Below are 20,924 nucleotides of genomic sequence, written 5' to 3' on the forward strand. Positions count from 1 at the left end.
ACTCAGTGCGTGGAATCGCCTGTAGCTAGCAAGGTAGCGCCTGTGGCTTTCTGGGGAAAACAAAGATACGATACAGTCCAAGACACCAGCGACCCAAACCGGGGACGCAGAGAACTTCCTCAGCCCGTCTGAAGGCCGCTCCTTAACAAGCAGTTTTTTCTTTAACTGTAGTCGATTAGAGGGAATTTGCCACTACTGAAAAGAGATAAACAGAAGATAGAGGCAACATTCCTAAATTTATAATAATGCATGTAAACATGCTACATACCACATATATGTATACGTGTATAAATATGGATGTGGTTGGGCACATACTTATCTAGACACCATTGACTTGCCTGGTCAAAGAATAGGCTTAGACATTTCATGCCTGGGAAATGGTGCAGTTTATCTTTAAGGATGCTAGGAAAATAAGAGATGAGGCTCACGTTGCACGGATGACATCACTAGCTTTTGGCTGCGCGCTCCGTGTTCTCGTCTGTGGGTTTTAGCCAAGGCTGCAGCGCTCGGCGCCCGAGCGAGCGCGCGCGGCAGCGGCTTCCTCCGGCGCCCGGACCCGGGCGATGCGATTTCCCGAGCCCCCCGGGCTCAGCCTGGGCTCTCGCTCCCCAGCACCTGCCGAGCCCGCGAGGCCCGGGAGCCGCCGCGGCTAGAGGAGGAGGCAGGGAGGGGAAGCCGAGCGACCCAGCCTCCCTCCCCCACCCTCGCCCCGTTCACCTCAGCGACCACTGCTCATCGGGAGCCTGATCGTGGGACACCGAAGCCAGGATAGGATTCTCTTCACTCTGCCGAGTGAACCGGCATCTCGGCTCCTGGGTGGGCTGCGAAGAAAATGGTGCAATCTGAGAGCGGCTGACCCCAGTTGGGCAGAGCAGACGGGGTGCCAGAGTACCAAGGCTCAGGTGGCGGGAGAAGGGGGCGGATTGTTTTGAAGGGCCGGGGCCGCTGTTTTCCTCGGTGCCTGCAGCATTTTCTTTGCACCTGGGCAGCACTTTCCCGGGGATACCCGGGAGCCAGATGGAGTGAGGCGGAGGCGTCGCTGGAGAGGTGGGTCTGGAGGAGGCCAGGTGGACGCTCCAGCAAGAAGACCCAGCTGGGGAGAGCGGCCTGATGCCCCGGGGACTGGCTGCAGGGCAGGCTGTGCGCCGGGATCGTGCGACCTGTCCATGGTATTGAAGGCGCCATGCGCTGAGCTCCGCGCGCCCCGCACTGTGCGCCCTGGCGGGTGCGCCGTTCTCCGCGTAGCCCGCCCTAGCGCCCGCCAGCTGCCGCCCAGTCGCCGCAAACCCTGGGCCAAGGCTTGTCCGATAACGCCGTCCCGGTGACCGCACCGTCGAACCGAGGGGCCGCCTGAATGGCGAGGCCGGAAGCAGACGACCGGGGAGCTCGCGGGGAAACGTCGGCCGAGACCGTGCGCCCACGGGAAGCCCGCCTCTGATCTCAGCGCACTCTCCAGACGGAGCAAGGGATCTGCTGGTGACTAGAGGACGGAGATTTTTAAAAGACCCCCGATCCAGAGAGGAAGAACATTTCTTCGCTTGCAGACCGGAAGCGGGAGAGTCGCTGAGAGGGAGACCCAGGCGAGACTCTGGGCAGCCGGCCCTGGCATCTGGAGGGTTCCTTCTCTGGCCGGCCGCACCGCGGGTGTTTCGGTTCAACCTGTGGTCCAGCAGCTTCTCCTGATAGCCGCCACCTCCCACCCCAAGAAAGCCTGAAGAGTGGGTCCCGTCGCCACCCTGCACAAAGAAAGCCCAGCAACCTCACCGCAGCCGAGGGCACTTGGTGTTTAGTTTCCGGCCCGAGGGCAGCGGCGCCCGAAGCCGGGCTGCGTGCCCACGCGGCCGGTTGGGAGCAGTTGCTTCCTGCGGGTCAGGGAGGGGGCGGGAGGCGGCCTCGCTTGGCTCGCCGCCGCCTGAGGCTGCACCTGCCCCGGAGGATGCCCAGGAGCTCGCCGGAGCCGCTCCGGATCAGAACTTTTTAGCTACCCGCCCCCATCCCCGCAGTCCCTGGGCCGCGCACCGGCAGGCGGGGGCCGAGGGGGCGCCGCCGCACGGGTCCCCCTGCTGTCCCCCCTCCCCCCTTTGGCTCCGCCGCCCGCTGCTTTGTTCCGGGCGCGCGGAGGGAAGGCGAGGCTGCGGCGGATCATGCCCATGGTGTAGCCGCGAAGCGGAGGCATGGCTGCCGGAAGGTTACTGCTCTACACGGGCCTCTCGCTAGCGCTCTGCGCCCTCGGCATGCTGGCCGTGGCCATCTGCTCGGACCACTGGTACGAGACGGACGCCAGGAAGCACAGGGACAGGTGCAAGGCCTTCAACACCCGCCGGGTTGACCCTGGCTTCATTTACAACAACAACAACAACTTGCCGCTCCGGGCGAGCCGCTCGCGCCTGGACCGCTGGGAGGGCAAACTCCTCCGGGCCCGGAATCGCCGGCAGCTCTTCGCCATGAGCCCGGCTGACGAATGCAGCCGGCAGTACAACTCCACCAACATGGGTCTGTGGAGAAAGTGCCACCGGCAGGGCTTCGACCCGGAGATCGCCGCCCTCATTCGGAAAGGTAAGCGGAGGCGCGAGGCGTGGCGCTGCGGAGAGCCGGGCGCCTCTAGGCCCGGCAGCCCTCTCCCTTCGCTGGCCAGTCTATCAGGTTTACTGGTTCCAAGAGGTCAGGTTATCCAGGCCCAGCTGAACCTTGGAGTGGCCGGAACTTGCCCCCCAGTAGCTGATATTGGAGGCTCTCTCTACCTGGCCTCTGGTCTTGCGTTTGCCTGATGGGATTCCCGTGAAACCTCATGGTCCAGGGTTTTTTTCCAGGATAATGCTTCATCGGTCTCTGAAAAGGAAGGAAATCTATAACGTTGTGGTTTTAGCAGAGAGAGCCCTTTAAAAGTGATGTGTCGGGGTAGACAGACTGTTAGTTTTAATGTGTTTCAGATGTTGAACCAATTCATCAAGGGAAATGGGAAACATCTCACAGAGAAGGCCTTATTCATGCAGAAACGTTTGCTAAGGGCTATACTATACTAGGCACGGTGCAGGCATTGGCCATATAAACATCAGTTAATCACAGCCCCTGCCCTATTGCATCTCAAAGCCTGTTGACCCGTAGCATCATACCACAATTCTTGATTTCTCCTTTTAAGAAACTGGCTGACAAAAGTGACTTGTGTGCATTGAATATTAGCAGGGCTAGGAAGCAGAAAAAAGTCATTCTTTGGGTAACACTGAAGTGGGCACTTCAGAGAAAAAAAAATACTATTTTCAGAAGATTTATATAAAAAATATCCAAAGTATACCAAAACCGAAAACAAACTCTACTTGCTAATGATGAAAATTTATTTGATACTTTAGTATGAACACATACATTTTTAAAAGTCTGCTCATCTGATGCAATTTGTAAATCTTGCATGATTTATACTTTGGGGACCATCCTGTTCCATTAATCCACTAAAATATTGTTTAGATGTATATTAATATTGCCCTGAAGAAGGAGATATATTCTGTTCGTTGGTAGCTGCATCCTGGACGATATGGTGCAATTTTTGAGTCTTGTTACCCCCCCCCCGCCCCCCCATGTGTCATTCTCTTCAACTATTAAATGGTGACGGCAAGGTGAAAATGATGTTCTTATCTGCAAAGTCTTTGAGGCCAAGATATAAAACAGTTCTTAATGTCTCAATATTATAATGCAGGTTTGCTGCTGTTTTAAAATATTATTTGTGAGAACTGATGTTTTTGACTTATAAAAATTTTGAAATTGATAAGAAAAAATTGTTAGTTTGAAAAAAAGGTCAATTGTTTAAGAATGACCAGCAGTGGGTATGGTCTAGGTAGCCATTCAGATTTAGGTGAGGTAGGTCCAGAAAGAGGATCCATCTTAATGTTTGTTTTGCAGCTTCTGTAGAATGACTAGGGATTTTGGCTGATTTTGTTGTAAGTGTGTTAATATTACAAACATCACATTTGCTTCACGGTTAGGCTCTTTATTAGAGCACAGTGACCCATTGGAGTTTACAACTTTGTAAAGATCGATAGGATATTAGAGAATTCCAGAAGAGAGCAACTTCAGTTTGGATTTAGAAGTAGGAAAACAAGAGGAAGCAGAATAGTTTTTGACCACGGGTGACTTTATAATAGTTTTCAGATTCTCAGATTCATAAAGCGTTATTTTATCTGTCGTTTTCTGCTTCCATTAAAATTGGAATGGTAGGAAGTTAGTCAAAATGTGAGGAAGAATTCATGTTAATAATGACTGATAAACACTGGTACGACTTGCTGAAGGACATTCTTGGATTTCCTTCCTTGAACATCTCCTGGAACAAGACAGCTCTCCTGTCTGGTATTGGTTAACCCCACATAGAAGGAGGGGGATGGAATTCATGGCTTCTGGTGGTTCCATTGAGAGCTTTGATTCCTCGTTGCTCTGCTTGGCAATCCGGCGAGAAAGGTTGACTTGGTCTGTGCACCAGAGGATTGGTTACCATAGTGACATGTTCTTCCGGTGAAGCTGGAAACGCAGTGACAGGGCAAGGGATAGGGGAAGAATGTACAACATTTTGACTTTGTATCGACTGATTTTTAATTGCAGCAACAGAAAATGGACACGCACAGCAGGGGGATTGAATACACTGATACCTAGAGTTGGCAGGATATTGTATTTCACTTCAACTAATGGAAATGCTGTGCCCCATCACCCAAAATACAGCAATCACTGTCAGCTGCAAGTACCCACTTACCACAGCCGTTTTTGTCCATTTGACGTTCTTGTTAGGTATTATTGAGATAGATGGCATGCCAGCCTTACAAATTTTGAGCAGCTTAAGGTCACTATCTTCATTTTTAACCTCAGAACATAGTCGTTGAAAGCCAGGTCTTCCTTTTCCAAGCTGCAACAGACACATTTTGCAAATAAGTGCATCTTAGCTTAGTAGAATTCACAAGCAATTCCAATAATGTATAGTGTGTAATTTCTAGACTTAATCAATGTTCTTCCTAGATGGGCAGATTTTAGAAGGAAGTTAAAAAAAGAAATTGATATCCCTATATTTAAATTTAGGGCACCTTAGGGAAAGATATTTATCCCACAGTGTTCATTAGCCGCCTAAAAACTTCTCTTAGGCCTTTGTCTTTTTTGGAAACATCTTAGATTAAAATTCTGGGAGATACATGTTGGGCAACGGGAAGGGAAACCAGAGAAAAGACTGTTTAAAATCTGTCAATATTGTGGGAAAATTAGAGATTTCTCTAAATGATCATCCAGCTCCCAAGAACTCCATCATTTGTGGAATCAATGTTCATTACATCAGAAAGTGCTGTTTGTGCATTTTAAAATATAACAAACCAGTTAGTTAATAAGAAAACAAAAGTCAAATCTATATCTGATTTGAAGATAAAGTCCTTTAGATTCATGTTCTTTCTGAAATCCATTCCTTCAATGCCCTGCTGCCATGACTGTACCCACAAATATGCATTTCTGGTCATTGCGTATTTATTCGTTTGTCATATTGAACTGTAAGTTCTTGCAGGAAAGATCATCATTTGTAAAACACATCCACCAGATGCTTGGTATTTGGGAAATATCTCATATAAATTAGGTTCACAGAAATGTATCCGTCAAGAGCTTATTCTAATTGTAGCAACACTTGTGTGTGAACCCAAATAAATGATTAGGCTGAAAATTGTGATTAAAAAAAGGATAAACCAATGTGGCTCTCAGGGCAGGTTAGTGTTGCAGCAGATGCTACGTAATTAAGCAAGGAAGATTTCTTGAGCAAAAGCTTTGCTAAGGAATAAGGGAAACAATACTTTTTTGGATATGTCACTGAACAGACACGTCACCCACAATCATTACTTTTCACAATAGATAAGATTTTAATTATTTCCTTCTAGGAGGTAGGATTGGGTAGAGGGTGTAGCAAGGATCGGTTACCCTTGAATTCCCATATGGCTGTGTCCATGATCAGGTCCTCTTGTCTTCTTGGTTTTCAACTTCATCCATGTCTCCCTGGTAAGACACTGGAAGCGCTGGGGACAGATCAATGAGAGGATCAGTTTCTGAAATCCAAGAGACTTCCAGACTATTAGGAGGAGCAGCTACAGGTAGGACATTGTCCCAGGGAGCATTGCTATTCTTTGGTTTGTACTGAGATGTTATATTGATATGGCTTGAAATAAGTAGACCTTCAACTGAGACTCTAAAAACGTTTTTATTATTTGAAAATAGGCCTTTTAATAGAATTTGACCTTTATAGTTTCCATAATCATGCATGGGTTGTCAGTAGTCTGAAGTTTATTTTAATAAAACATTGCACACAATCACAAATTAATAACATACTCAGCAAATATTTATTGTGCATGTGTTATGTGATGGGCACACATCACTAGAATGAAGGGATGAGTAAGACCTGGTCTTTAAAATTCCCATAGTCTGTCAGCATCACTGAGAATAAAAGACAGTTACAGGATGATGAGAGCAACACAAACAGAGGCAGAGAAACCCAGAGGAGGCAGTGATGGATTGTGTTAATGAGGTGGCATGAGGTAAGGCAAGAGGGGTTAGGGAAAGTTGCCCTGAGGAAATGAAATCTGAACAAGATTTTCACGCAGTTTGCAAGTGGCTGGGGATGAAGGGCATTTCTGGCCAAGAGGCCAGCATATGCATAGCCGTGGAGGTGTGAAACACCAGTTCTGCCTTGTGAGAGTTGATTTCTGGGGTGAGGGAAAGGAGCAGACCAGGAGCTGGAGAGCAGGCGAGGGCCCAGTCAAAGAGCGTGTATACTCAAATCCCCAGTAGCTATGCTACCCAATAGGGTAGCCACTGGCCATGTATGGCTATTGAAATTTAAAATAACCAAAATTAAATAAAATTAAAAATTTATTTCCTTAGTCACATTGGCTACATTACAAATACTCAATAGCCATATGTGGCTAGTGGCTGTCATATTGGACAGTGCAGATTAGAGAACATTCGTGTCATCACAGACAGTTCTATTGGACAGCACTACGTGGAGCCTATAGCCTCTCAAAAGAACCAGCACATACTTTGTTTCAGATGATGGTAATTAAACATGATAACTTGAGCTTAAATTTAAGCATATTATTTTGTACTTGAAGAAAGCTTGCTGCTTGAATGTTTTGGAAAGAAGGTTTTAGTTCGTGATCAATTCTGCTAAATCTGTATTTTATTAATTTTCCATCTTTGACTCACAGAATTCTCACACGCTTCTCTCTTCTCACCTTTCCCTCTCCTGATTCCATTAAAAATAACTTGCAAAGTTGACTGAATGGGAAAGATGAATAATAATTGCCAGATACTCTTCTAAGAGTTTTACATATATTAGCTAATTTATTCTTCATAATGATGCTCTGAGGTGGGTATTTTATATTATTTTTTTATCCCTATTCTACCATTGAGGAAACTGAAGTGCATAAAGGTGAATTAACTTGCCAAGTCTCCTGATAAGGAAACGAAGGTGCCAGGATTTGAATTCTGGCTCCAGGTTCGGGGACTCACTCAGCGCGCTGCACTCTGCTGTCTCCACAGAGTCTGTGGGGGCAGGGGCGGGTGGACAGGAGGCTGGTGCACCGATGCTCCAAATTGAAAAAGAAATAGGAAGCGATTTTAGACTCTCACCAGGTGAGACCTGCTCTAGGATTTCAGCTCCTCGAGGAAGATGGTTAGAAGGCAGCTCACACACCTTTCTTTGAGACCCGCTGACAGATGCTCATGCACATTTTGTGATATGATTTTCGAGTATTTATTTTGTTCGCTATGGTAGATGCTGAGCTTATAGACATGAAGGACATATTCATTCCACAAATATTTACTGAGGGCCTAGGGGCTGGGCATCCCGGAGAAGCTTACATTCTGGGAGGGAGAGACAGACAATAAATACATACACATGGAATAAAAATAGTATCTAATGAACTAATCAATGTGTAATACAATGAGAGGTAGTGAATGCCATGAAGTGTCTTAGCCTTTAGAAAGCACAAAGGGGAAGTCGGACAAGCAAGCCAAAATTAAACAGTTTCGTTAGTTTTGGTTTGATAATAGAGGGAGGCTTTCCCTGCTCACAGGAGACACAGGAAACATCCACGGTCTTTCTATACGGCATGCGTGCCCGTGCACACACGTTCTATGGATGCCCGTATGTACAGGTAACCGCACTCGAAGTCACACGCCTCCTCCCCAGTCGTGCTGAAATACAGCTAACCGGTGAGAGCTGACGCTTCCGGAAGGAGTCCCTGAATCTGTCTCTGTGGACAGATGCATGGGGGAGAAGAGGGGTGGGGTAAAGAGATATGTTTTGAGCCCCATGCTGTGTGCTGAGCCCTCTGCTAGGTGTTGGGGAGAACAAAGAGGCACAATGTGGCTCTTGTCCTGAGGGAGCTTACGTGTAGCTCAGGGTTTCCCAAGTTACTTGTCATGTGTGGTCGGATCAGACTCTTCCTCAGGAGGTTGTGTCTCCCTCAACTGGATCAGGAATCAGCTGGTCGGGGAACTCAGGGGTGAGTTCTTTTTATTGAGTCAACAAAGTCAGAGCCTTATCTCTGTTCCAGAAGGTCAGTTTATTTATTCCTTTACTGTAGGGTCGGTAAGGATCAATTAGAGGATCGATTGTGTATATTCCACTTTGGATTGTCAGTTAAAAGTATTTTCTCCCTCTCTGCTATTAGTAGGTAATCTTAGGTCTTCAGGCGGAAACCTAAATGACCCTTCACATGCATGCACGTGCGTAGACATCTAGGTATGAGATAGCAGAGTCACAAATGTTTGTTCAGACGCAGATACTTTCATAATGGCTTACCCCAAGCAATGCACAGAGAGGGGAGGGAGTGCATGACTTGGTGGGTGAGTAGACAGAAAATTTATTCTAACGTCTTGATTGGACGTCTGCTGTTTTTGAGAGAACGCATACATTTTTTTAAAGAACTTTGTTTTGTCATTTGTAAAAGAATGGATTTGGATTATATAAACTTCAAGCTCTTCCACACTCTTAACATTTGATAAGAAAGTTAAATTTTGGTGATAGAGAGTAAATAATGGGCAAATGGTTGAGAGAGGGTGAAAAGAGAGGGGAGGAGAAGCAGAGGAAGGAAGGAGAGGGAAAGAGAGCAAAGTGGAAGCAGAGAAAGGAGAGACATTTCTAAAGGGGTCATCTGTGGGCACTAGTTTGTTAAAGGAAGTGGTGGGAAAGAGAGCAGCTAATTTCACACCAACATACAATCAAGTAATAAAAATCCACGTTTTCTCTTTCTAATAATTTGAAACGCCATGTTTCAGACTGGGGTTAAAACTTGAAAAACTTAATGGAGAACAGTGGTGATGGTTGCACAACAATGCACAACAATGCCACCGAACCGCACACTTAAGAATGGCTAAGATGATAAACTTTATGTTATGTATGTTTTACCAGAATTAAAATAAATAAATTAATTAATGAAAGAAATGTTGAAAACTTAATAGAGAAAGGAACTGGATCGCTGGTCAGTGTGTAGAGTACTTCATGGCTGAGGATCCTCATTCATTCAACAACTTGTTGAGCAGCTACTACGAGCCAGGCCCCAGCCCAGGAATGCTTGGGATACAGGAGTTAATAAAACAGACAAATTCCTGCCCTCATGGGGCTTACATTTCAACACTTTTGAGCATTATATAATTTTTTTGGTTTTTTTTAAACAAAACTTTTAAAAAGCACTAATATATAAAACAAGTAAAAGTAATGAATACATTCCATGGGTTATTTAAAAATCATTGTATGATGAAGAACACTTCACTGTGTTCATTCTACAAATGTCTTTTCTTTTTTTTTTTTAAAGATTTTCTTTTTTTCTTTTTTCTCCCCAAAGCCCCCCGGTACATAGTTGTATATTCTTCGTTGTGAGTCCTTCTAGTTGTGGCATGTGGGATGCTGCCTCAGCGTGGCCCGATGAGCAGTGCCATGTCCGCGCCCAGGATTCGAACCAATGAAACACTGGGTCGCCTGCAGTGGAGTGCGCGAACTTAACCACTCGGCCACGGGGCCAGCCCTCTACAAATGTCTTTTGAGCACCAACTATGTCAGGGACATTCCTTGGGATGGGGGATCCTGAGTGTAATCCACAGTTCCTGTCCTCAAGGAGCGAAGAAAGGAGGAAGTAAACGAGGAATAGCAAATACAAGCCCCAAGGTTGGTTCTACAGGAGAATTCTGAGCTGGGGGCCTGAGAGATTCTTGAGTTTTGGAGCAGCCAGGGGCAGCTTTGTAGAAAAGGGGATGTTCTTAGCGAGGTTGTCTGTGGATTGATAAAGTGAAGTCTTACCTCATTTAAAAATTACTAATTAACTTTGACGAGGTGACACTTGTCTGGTCTGCCTTCTACCCACTGTTGTCTCCCAGACTCCCAGTCTTCTTCCAACAGGCAGCCACTGTTCCCAGATTTTTATAAATCATATCAGAGATATTCTATTTAAGCAATATTTAAACATCGCAGCAAGTATAAATATGTCAGGCAATGAACAGATGATTCCAGGATGAAAAAAGTTAATTTTTTGCTAAATTTGTGTACACAGAGATAGAGCTGAAAGGCCCATTCCAGGAGTTACTAGGAATCTTTTACAGGTGATTTTGTTCTGAGTGGAAGCTGCTGTTGGTGTTCAAAGAGGTTTGATAAATGTGCTGCTTTTATGGGAGGCTGCAGTATCTGGATTATTTCAATTGATTTTTTTTTGGCGTCCAAGTATTTTGCCAAGAAGAGGCAATTTACTTTATATTAGGTCATCTTCATAAATTTGTATCATTTCCTGCTTTTTAAAATGCCCTAGTGTTCCCTATACTGGACCTCACTCTGGTGGATACTTAATTTACTCTAGAGCATCTCTCATTCAGTTTTGGCCTGAATTTCTCTTCATCTTTATAACAGCAATTCTGCTTAGGCAAATATAACTTCTATTCCCCAACGCCCTGGAGCAGTTCACAGGCCTGGATGGGACAGGGGTGTTTTTACCTTAAAGAAGTTCTGTGCTCACATGCTGCTGTGTGTCAACTGACACAGCATTGGAGCACAGCTGGGTACTATCTCATGAGGCTGAAGATGTGTACCTTGCAGCCTGGCACTTCTACTCCTGGGTAGCTACTCCTGAGTCCATGAAGCACATCCAAGAATGTCCATGGCACCACTGTTTGTAATAGCAAAATAAATAAATAAAGAAGAAGGAAAAACTTAGGTGTCCATTCATAGGAAAATGGAAAATGAGGTATACTATATTCACACGATGGAAACTATTGCAATATATTTAAAATAAATACACTAGATCTACATGTTTCCAAGTGGGTAAACATGAAATCTGAGTGAGAAAAGCAGAGTGGGCAGAATGAAATGTAGAGTATGATGCCATTTATAGGAAGCTCAAAAACAGATAAAATAACATTAGATATTGTTTATGGAAACATCTGCATTGTATTTACAAAAATATGCCTGGGACTGATAAACACAAAATGAAGGATGGTGTTTACCTGTCTCAAGACAGGGAAAGAAATGGAATTGGGAAGGTGCTTTAAAAGCCTCTGTGATATTTTATTTCTTAAAAAACAAACAAGATCTGAAGCAGATTGGGACACACATGCATGCCCACTCAAGCTATTTGGAAGGCTGTTACCCTTCTGACAAGAAAGTTAAAATTCACACTATACTGTTCAGTGTAGAGGAGGCAGCTTCTTTAAGGAAAATTCTTGGAAAACTTTGTCTTTGAGGTAATCTGTGACTGACTTTTTAAGTAGTAGCAAGAGGAAGGGAAAAGGAAATTTTGGGAAGAAGAAAATTAGGGAAATCCTAGCCAACGCTTTTCACTGAAGGTGGTTCATGGGGAAGGGTTTAGAAAGAATAAAATTATGTCTTATTCCTCTCTGTGGTGTAAGAAGAGGAAATCAGAGCTTTAAAATGATTTATTTCTGAGAGAGAGACTAACTTACAAGCTTGTGGAGAAAACCCAAGAGTGCCAAGGGCCAGGAAGTTAAACTAATGCCATCCCTTCAATGAACTTGATCAGACATTGAACTTGAAATAGATAAAGCACAGAGGCAGAGAGAGTGTGGGACAAACCAGAGACTGAGCACAAATGTCTGGGAGGGCATTTCAACCCCAAGGGAAGAACTCAGTGTGAACCAGGAAAGGAAAAGCTAAGAATTAATAAGAAGAAATCAGAATGGTACTTTACTTCTTTAGCAGTTTTCATAGCACTTTTGAAACTGAATGGAGAATGTTACTCAGTAAAACTTTAAGTAGTTTTATTGTAGATGAATAAGGTATAGAATCTTTATTCTTAAAATTATGAGAGTGACTTCAGCCAAGACCCCCCCTGTTATGATAATGATATGTTCCACAGTATTTATACAAACTATAGCTGGAACAGGAAAGTCCCATCAGAATTATTGCAAAGGATTCATTTTCACCTGATAATGCTTTAAAAAATCAAAGCTGGGCCTGAAGTTACTAGGGATCATGAAAGTCCTAAAGGATTTCAGGGGGGTGTTGAAGCAGAATAACTTCCATGCTCACGTTTCAGTAACCACAGGGCTGAAGAGATGCCCAGATGCAACCCTGGGCAGTCCTGCATCGAAAGGTCCCCAGGGGACGAGCTGCTTTATTCATTGCAATCTGCAGGCAGGTGGATGCATGTGCTTCTGGCACTTTCTTAGGTGAATGACCTTCCACTCTGGGAAGGGCTGGCCTCTGTCTCTCCAGCCTCTCCCTCTCTCCCTGCTCCTTGAATGTGTTAACACAAAGGAAACAAGGTAACTATGCATGGCTCTTGCTCTTTTCGGGTGTGGCCTTCTTGCCTGGCTTTCTTCTCTCCCTCACCCTCGCCATCAGTGTACTTAGAGGCCCCTGCCACTAGATTTCCTCCCCCACTCCCATCCTGGGACTACTCCTTCTCTTTGAAAACTTCACCCGCCTTGGCTTTGGAGGCACTCTTCTCTCCTGGATCTGCGTCCATCTCTGTTCTTGTTCCCTCTCTGCTGGCTCTTCTTTCTCAGCCTGTGTGGGCGTTCTCCAGGATCCCACTTCTTTTTCTCACCTTCACACTCTTTGAGCAATCTCCTTCACGTCTGTGGCCATTTCCACTCCTTGATGCTCACGACTTGGTTCACTGGGAATTTTGCTCAGACTTTCCGTCCAAACATCTCACCTATTGGATAGCTCCACCTGGATGTTCCATGCATCCGAAAGAATCTATTTTCTCCTAGAGTCATTCCTCCTTTGTTTACCTCCATCTCGAGGAATGACATCACCGCCTCTCTACTTGCCCAAACCGGAAACTTGAGAGTCATCCTGAGGGCTCCCTTCTCTCCTGCCCTACTCACGCAAGCAGGAAACAAGTCACTTTTACTCCTGATGCTTTTATGCTCATCTCTCCATCCTATTCCCCATGCTGCTGTTAGGTCCTCATCACCTGCACTCCTGCAGCATTCTCCATTTGGTTTCTCTCACCTCTATCTCATCTCTCATCTCTCATGAATGCTTTCTATTCAGAGTGATTTTTCTTAAATTTAAAACTAATCGTGTTATCACTTTGCTCAAAGTCCTTCAGTGGTTCCGGACAGCCTATCAGTCAGGATAAGGTCGCTAATCTTCCCTTTGGCACATCAAGCCCACCACATCTGGCAACATCTGTCCATCTCATCCTTTTCCATACTTTTCTCCATTGGCACACTCTCCTCCAGCCCTGATGGAGTCTTGGGTCCCCAAACAGGTTACACTATTTTATGCCTTGGGAGGCTTTGCTCATGTAGCTTCTTCCTTTGCCTGGAAGTCCCTGTCCCTGCTTGCCCCTACCCCTGAGTCTACCTGGCCAACACCTGCTTCTCCTTTAGGAATCAGCCTCCTAGTCTTGCTTGGTGGTCTTTCACCCGCTCGCTCAGGTAGAATCCTCCTCCTTAGCCTTCCATCACACACCACACATCCTTCTTTTCCAGCACCGGCGACATTTTATTTCCCCATATGTTTCCCTCCTTTTTGAGACTATTTTTGAACTACTTCTTATTCATCTTTTTATCTCCAGTGTTTTGCATAATGCATGGGCTATCATAAGTATTTAATACATATTTGTTGAATGAATGAAGGTTTATCTCAGTTAATGCAGTCGATCTGGAAATCTTAGTTTAAAAAGAGCCATAATTTCACTGGACTAGGGAGACTCAGTATTAAAAGGAAACCTGCTGTGAGTTGTTCTGTAAAGCATATGATAAACTTCAATTTATTTGCTTTGTTAAGATTTGTATTTTCTTAAAGCACCCGTATTTCTGATTCACAAGAGGAGAATTTCAAGTGGGGACGATTCCATTTTTCTTGGATTAGACCTCTTCATTATGATCTTGCCCACTTTCTCTCCTTTTCATGCCTTTCCTAGGCTGGTCCTCCCAGCCATAGCATATTGGATAAAGAGAAGACTACCTCAATTTCTTATTCCTATCATGGATATGAGAATTCCCAAATTCACCTCTGGGTCTGGCATATATGACGATTTCCTCAGGATCTGTTTGCAAGTTTCTGCATATTTATCATCAGTAATGTCTTTAGGCTATCTTGATGAAGCCTCCCTCTCAACTGTTTATCTAGGGCAACTTCTACATATCTCCTCAGATAGTGATTTTGGTCAGATAATGTCCAGAAAATAGAGACTATGCCTTCTGTAACTGCCTCCTCTCTGGTTTATACCTTCATTCACTCTTCATAACTTTCAACAGAAGTGGGTCAATGATGCTGGGAAAACATGGGAAAGATCTGTCATCAATTCTCTGGTGCATTTGCCCCCATTGTGGTTAGTGAGCAAAATGGCTCACAGGAAACATACATCCCCTACAGGGGGACTTGGGGACAGAAAGACATCATGGCCGACCAACACAACTTTGCTTGTGAGGGCCACCAAGTCCCAGTTCACAATGCGTGAGAGAGAGATTCGCTCCTCAGAGTCCCACAGAGATGTGGATTCTCTTCCAAAATGACAGAAGCTGTTGTTCAGACTGGGTCATCTCATGGTGAAGGTTTGCAGGACTTCTTGAGCCATACAATTGCTTGGCTCTCTAAACCAGGTTGAATAAATGATTCATATGAAGGAAACATTTTCTATGACCACTATAACTCCTGGATTTGTTTTATTTAAGTCTATGCTGGGTTTAAGCTAGAAAACTGATTTCTAGCACCTACAGCCCAAGTCATATAAAGTGCTACAGATCAAAATTCAGATGGTAGTAACCATTGGGTAGGAATCCCAACTAAACTTGTGTTTTGAAGAGCTGGATTAATTATAAAAAAAATTATAAAAAGTATTGATGAGCTCTACAGTAATGAACGTCTCATAAAATGGTGGGTAACCCTTACCCTAGCAAACTGTCTTTTGTCATATATATTTATTTTAAGACCTATAGGAACCTAGAGGTTTATTTCAAACTGCAAGGTGGCATTTCATCTCTTTGGGTCAGCAGAGTTGTTAACATTTCAAAGAAGGACTTTTATGCTTCCATGCCAGCAGCATGCCTGTATCAGCTTTTATTACACATATCCGTAGTGGTGTGGTGGGCTGGCTGGGTGCTTGTAGATCAATAAGCTGCTAAAAAGGGAGATGCATCAAAGACCATAATGGCTTCTTCAGAAGATAGATCATCTCCAGGTAGTGAGGTGCATTTAGGAACAATGATGATATCCCTGTATTGAGATGCTTATTATTTAGAAGAAATGGACTCTCTCAAGGTGATGAGTCCTATAATAAAGACTTTAACGTGCTGAACATATACTCTAGGAGGTTTTGTGACCACTGTTAATAGCTGAATTCAGAACAAATTCAGTTTGTTTTATGGAAGAATTCCCAGATGGAGAAATACAGAATTAATTCCCTTGGCCTCAAACACTACTTGATTGTAGTTGTTCTTTGTTGTCTTTTTAATTTAAAAAAATCTTGTAGTTTGAACACTGATTTTTAAGAGACTGGCATGGGCTAGGATACAGCATCAGAGAGGAGTTGGGAAAGGTAGAGGCCCTGCCCTAAACAGAAAGTGATCTGGGTGGGATTGGAGGGTGGCGGAAACTTACAGAAGACAGGACAAGGCTCCTTGGCTACGGTTCTTGACTTGAAGGCTGTGGACACATAGGGTCAAGGTGATACCTGAGCTGAATGTACCTATGTACAGGTGAGTTCCTAGGGAAATGGTATCAGAGAAGATGATGACTGTTTCCAGTGTGGTAATAATTTCTACTCTGTGCTCTTCCTTCATAATTCATGAATAAATTAAACAGATTATATATTCACTTATTCAACAAGTGTTTGATGAATACTTACATGTCAGAATTTGTATGAAGGGCTTATGGTACAGTAGTTCACCAAATAGGCAAAACTCCTGGCCCACATGGAACTTAGATTCCAGGGAGACAATAAAAGGGTAAATAAGTAAACTATGTAATATATTAGACAGTGATTAGTGCTAAGGAGAAAAAAAAAAGCATAGAAAGGAATAAGAAATGTGAGGAGGCAGGGTTGAAATTGTAGATGGAGTGGTTGGGGGGACATCACTGAGAGGATGACTTTCGAGTAAAGACCTTATGATGGACATGAGGGAATTAGCCATGGGGATATCTTGTGGAAGAGGATTTCAGACAGAAAGAGTCACAAGGGCAGTGGCCCTGATGTGGGAGAATGGCTAGCATGTTGGGGAAATAACAATGACAGCAGAATGGCTGGGGACCAAGGTAGGGAGTGCAGATGAGGGGGCTTGTAGTAGGATGTGATATCAGAGAAATAAAGAGCCACCTCACAGAGTGTTTGAAGGTCATAGGTAGGAGTGAGATGGAAATCCATTGTAGGGCTCTGAGAAGAGGAGAGACATGATTAGATTTATGGTTTAAAAGAATTACTTGGGCTGCAGAGTTAATCATAGAGTACAGTGGGGCCAAATAGAAGCAGGGAGACCAGCCAGCATAGATGGTGGCTGGAACTAGAGTGATGGGAGAAGAGATTGTGCTCTGGATATATTTTGAATGGAAAACTATCAGCATTGGCTGATAGATCAGATGCAGAGTGGGTGAGAAAACAGAGAAGTCAAAGATGGCACCAAGATTTTTAGCCTGAGAGGCTGGCAGATTGGAGTTGTCATTCAATATGATGGATAGCACTGCAGGAGGATCTTGATTTGGGTATCCACTATTTTGGACATGATTACTTGTGAGATGCCTTTTATTTATTTATTTATTTATTTATTGGGTGAGGAAGATTGGCCGTGAGCTAACATCTGTGCTAATCTTCCTCCATTTTGTGTGTGGGCCACTGCCGCAGCATGGCTTGATGAGTGGTGTGTAGTTCTGTGCCCAGGATCCAAACCCGGAAACCCTGGGCAGCCAAAGTGGAGCATGAGATCTTAACCACCATGCCACCCAGCTGGCCCCTTGAGATGCCTTTTAAATGCTCAAGTCGAGGGGCCGGCCCGGTGGTGCAGCGGTTAAGTTGGCACGTTCCAGTTCAGTGGCCCGGGGTTCGCCGGTTTGGATCCCGGGTGAGGACATGGCACCACCTGTCAAGCCATGCTGTGACAGGAGTCCCACATAAAGTGGAGGAAGATGGGCATGGATGTTAGCTCAGGGCCAGTCTTCCTCAGTAAAAATAGGAGGATTGGCAGCAGATGTTAGCTCAGGGCTAATCTTCCTCAAAAAAAAATAGCTCAAGTGGAGATGTCAATATGGTTATGCATTGCTTAATGACGGGGATATGTTCTGAGAAATGTGTCATCAGGTGATTTCGTCATTGTGTGAACATTGTAGAGTGTACTGAAGGTGAACAAAATTTGCCACCCCAAAATGTGTCTCTTTAACATGAGGATTATTTTAGGCTGATTATTTTTGAGAAATAAAAGACTCAAAGTTCTTCTTATTACCTCCCCGTTAACTGCTTAAAAGGATTCAGATAGAAAAACCTGTCTCAGGAAATGAACTCTCACCTTAGCATAACATGAATTAGGTGATAGATAGGGAGGAACCTAGAAAAGCCTGTTTGTTGGCTCCCCCTTTGTGTTCTCCTGTTTCTGTGTGGCCAAACACTTGTTTTCCAAACATTTGCTTCTTTTTACCTACCTGTGAATTACCTTCCTTCCCTTTGAAGTTTCTGAGTCTCCCCACCTCCATCATCTTTTGTCTTTATTTGAGGATGGTATTTAAGGTGAAGGCTTCAGCCATTTTGGCAAGTTTCTCGGTTTTCCCCCATGTAAATATCTTGTTAAATTTTTGTTTTTCTCCTGTTAATTTGTCTCATGTCAATTTAATTCTTAGACCAGCCAGAAGAACCTAGAAAGGTAGAGGAAAGTTTCTTCCTCCTCTACAGTACTTCCACAAACCTAGATAGTATAGCCTACTACATACCTAGGCTGTATGGGACTAATGTTATGGGACCACCATCATGTATGTGGTCTGTTGTTGACCGAAACATCAGTAGGTGGTACATGACTGTAGTTAGTTGGATATGTTGGCCTGGGTTCAGGGGAGAAGTCTCAATTGGGATATACATTTAGGAGTCATCAGCTTAAGGTATTTAAAGTCATGAGACTGAATGAGGTCACCTGGAGAGTGAGTGTAAATAGGGAAAAGAAGAGGTCCAGGGATTGGGTCCTGGGGCACACTGAATTTATACAGCTCAGGGAGATGAGGGGGAATCAGCAAAAGAGACCGAGAAGGAACAGCTAGTGTAGTGAGATAAAAATCAGCAAAGTGTGGTGTTGTGGAAGCCCAAGTAAAGACAGTGTTTTAAGGAGGAGGAAGTGATCAGTGGTGTGCAAGGCGGCCAGCAGGTCAAGTAAGGTGAGGCTGAGACCTGAACTTTGGATTTTACAACGTGGAGATCAGTGATTTCAGGAGTGGGTTCAAGAGAGAATGGAAGGAGGGGAGGAAGTGGAGACAATGATTGTAAACAACTTTCTAAAGGATTTTTGGTGTAAACGTTAAGGAGAGAAATTGTAGCTGGACTGAGAAAGTTAGATTAAGAGAAACGTAGCACTTTTTTGTTTTTTAATTAGAGAGATAATAGCATAATTGTAGGCTGATGGGAGTGATCCAGTAGACAGGGACAAAACTGATGGTGCAGAATAAAAACAGAGAGGGAAGAATTGCTGGAGCAATTCCTGGAGAGGGCTGAGGCAGAAAGGAAGATAAACAAAAGGGTGGAAGGAAAAGGATGTGGCTCAGGAAGAAACATATGTTTTAGGTGAGCGAGAAAGTAAAAATCCAAGCCTCTCTTTCTTGATGCAGGCATCTTGCTCACACTGCAAGCTTGTGGGATAATTTGAGCCAAGAGCTTTAAGTTTCTTAGAAGCGAGATTCTATGGCACGTTAGCATCTTATTGTCATTGAACTTTTAATGGGAGTTTCTCTGAAGAAATCAGGATTGGAGAGTGAACTACATTCTGGTTATGCATGTTGGCTTTGCTGTCTGCTTTATAAAAAGGAACTGGTCAGAGTAGCCTGGCTGTTGTAGGTGGCTGGTGATTGGTTGGACATCCTGAGACATTTCGCCCTCAGGTGTGGGTTGGAATGTGACATGTTGCGTCTTGAGGTATGGTGTTCTGGAAAGTTTAAAAAGGTTACATTTTTTAAAGCTAGCACAGCCCATCCTCAAACCTCTCTTCTTAGCTGCTTTAGGGATCCTTTAAACAATGCTTTCTGCAGTTTTTCATTTAATGGCATCACTCTAATTAGAATCTTAGGGTGCTTTGGCTGTGATGACATTCAGGTCATTTTTAAGATAAAGCTGCTTTATTTTCAGGCTGAATAGCCACATTCTTGCCTTGTCATCCTAAACATGCTGCACTGTGTCTGCATTTCGGAGCCACTGATTAAATGACAGAGACCTGTGGTGGCACAGAATTAGTTCTCTTTGTCTATTATGCTGTAAGTTTTCTCTGGAAAACAAAGCCCAAGAATTTCTGGTAATGTCTTAGAAACAAATATTTTCTATGATTAGTGTGGGAATTAAAGTCACAAAATCTTCTTTCTTGGGGAAAAAAGAGTCTGAATATTGTGCAAAAATTATGAGCCACATTTATAGGCAATCACTTGTTTGCATGTTTTTTGAGAAGGTGTGGATATTGTTACTCTCTTTTAGTTCTTCCTTGGGGATTATAAGGACTCAAACTTCTAAGAAAAACTGTCTAAGTTTTAGAGACAAAGAGTAACAGGTGCAAGTTAGTGGAGCAGGTGGTATATAATTTCACCTTTGCCTCCTACTCAGAATAGGGGGAGAAACAGGTCCCAATTTGGAAACCATGTGGGAAATGTCATTCATTGCTACCTATAATTACACCTAACTTTTGACTTTTTTCTTTACCCTTATGGTTTGTGGCTGGGAGTATGTTTGGCTCCATCTGTAAGCAAGTAGGTTCTGAATTTCCATAAAATGTCTTTCAGGGTGTGTGTCATGACCAATTTTATTTTTTCAAGCTCTTGGAAAGTTTTTAGCTTATGTTTTTCCCCGTTAGGTTATTGGCACTTTCTTCCACAATGATCACAGTAACATGCTTATTCAATAGGTTGCTCCCCTCCCTAATCTTCTATCACCTACTTGCTGTCTCTTTCAGTAGCTGCTTATTCTCTCAGTTATATCCTTTCATCAGTACTTTTTTTCACCAGTCAAACTCTGAGCCACCTCACCAATGTGTGGGGCATATAAAGCAGTTATGATTATTCTCATTTTACACATGAGGCACCTGGGACTAAAAAGTTTATCATCTGTTGCCTGACTAGTAAATAGTGGAATCATACCAGGTATATTGCCTTTTTCCTTGTTCTTTCAACCACCACACTCCAGGATGCTGCCTCATAGTGCTGGGTTGGATTGGAGATATGCCTGTGTATTTTCCTGTTTTGTCCTCCTACCTCATCTTCATCATTGCAACCATAGGAGTGTCCAGATGGG

At 44.0% G+C, this 20,924-nt stretch overlaps 1 protein-coding gene across 1 annotated transcript in view; it reads left to right on the forward strand.

Annotated features, from left to right (window-relative positions):
* Positions 1 to 468: 468 nt before the first annotated feature.
* Positions 469 to 20,924, forward strand: part of TMEM178B (transmembrane protein 178B) — a 332,705-nt gene continuing 312,249 nt past the window's right edge. Inside the window, exon 1 of the mRNA XM_023639839.2 lies at positions 469 to 2,556. Coding sequence (XP_023495607.1) covers positions 2,175 to 2,556 — 382 coding nt within the window. The 5' untranslated portion in view covers positions 469 to 2,174. The remainder of the gene's footprint in view (positions 2,557 to 20,924) is intronic.

Source organism: Equus caballus, chromosome 4 (assembly GCF_041296265.1).
Source record: "Equus caballus isolate H_3958 breed thoroughbred chromosome 4, TB-T2T, whole genome shotgun sequence".
NCBI classification, from domain to species: domain Eukaryota; kingdom Metazoa; phylum Chordata; class Mammalia; order Perissodactyla; family Equidae; genus Equus; species Equus caballus.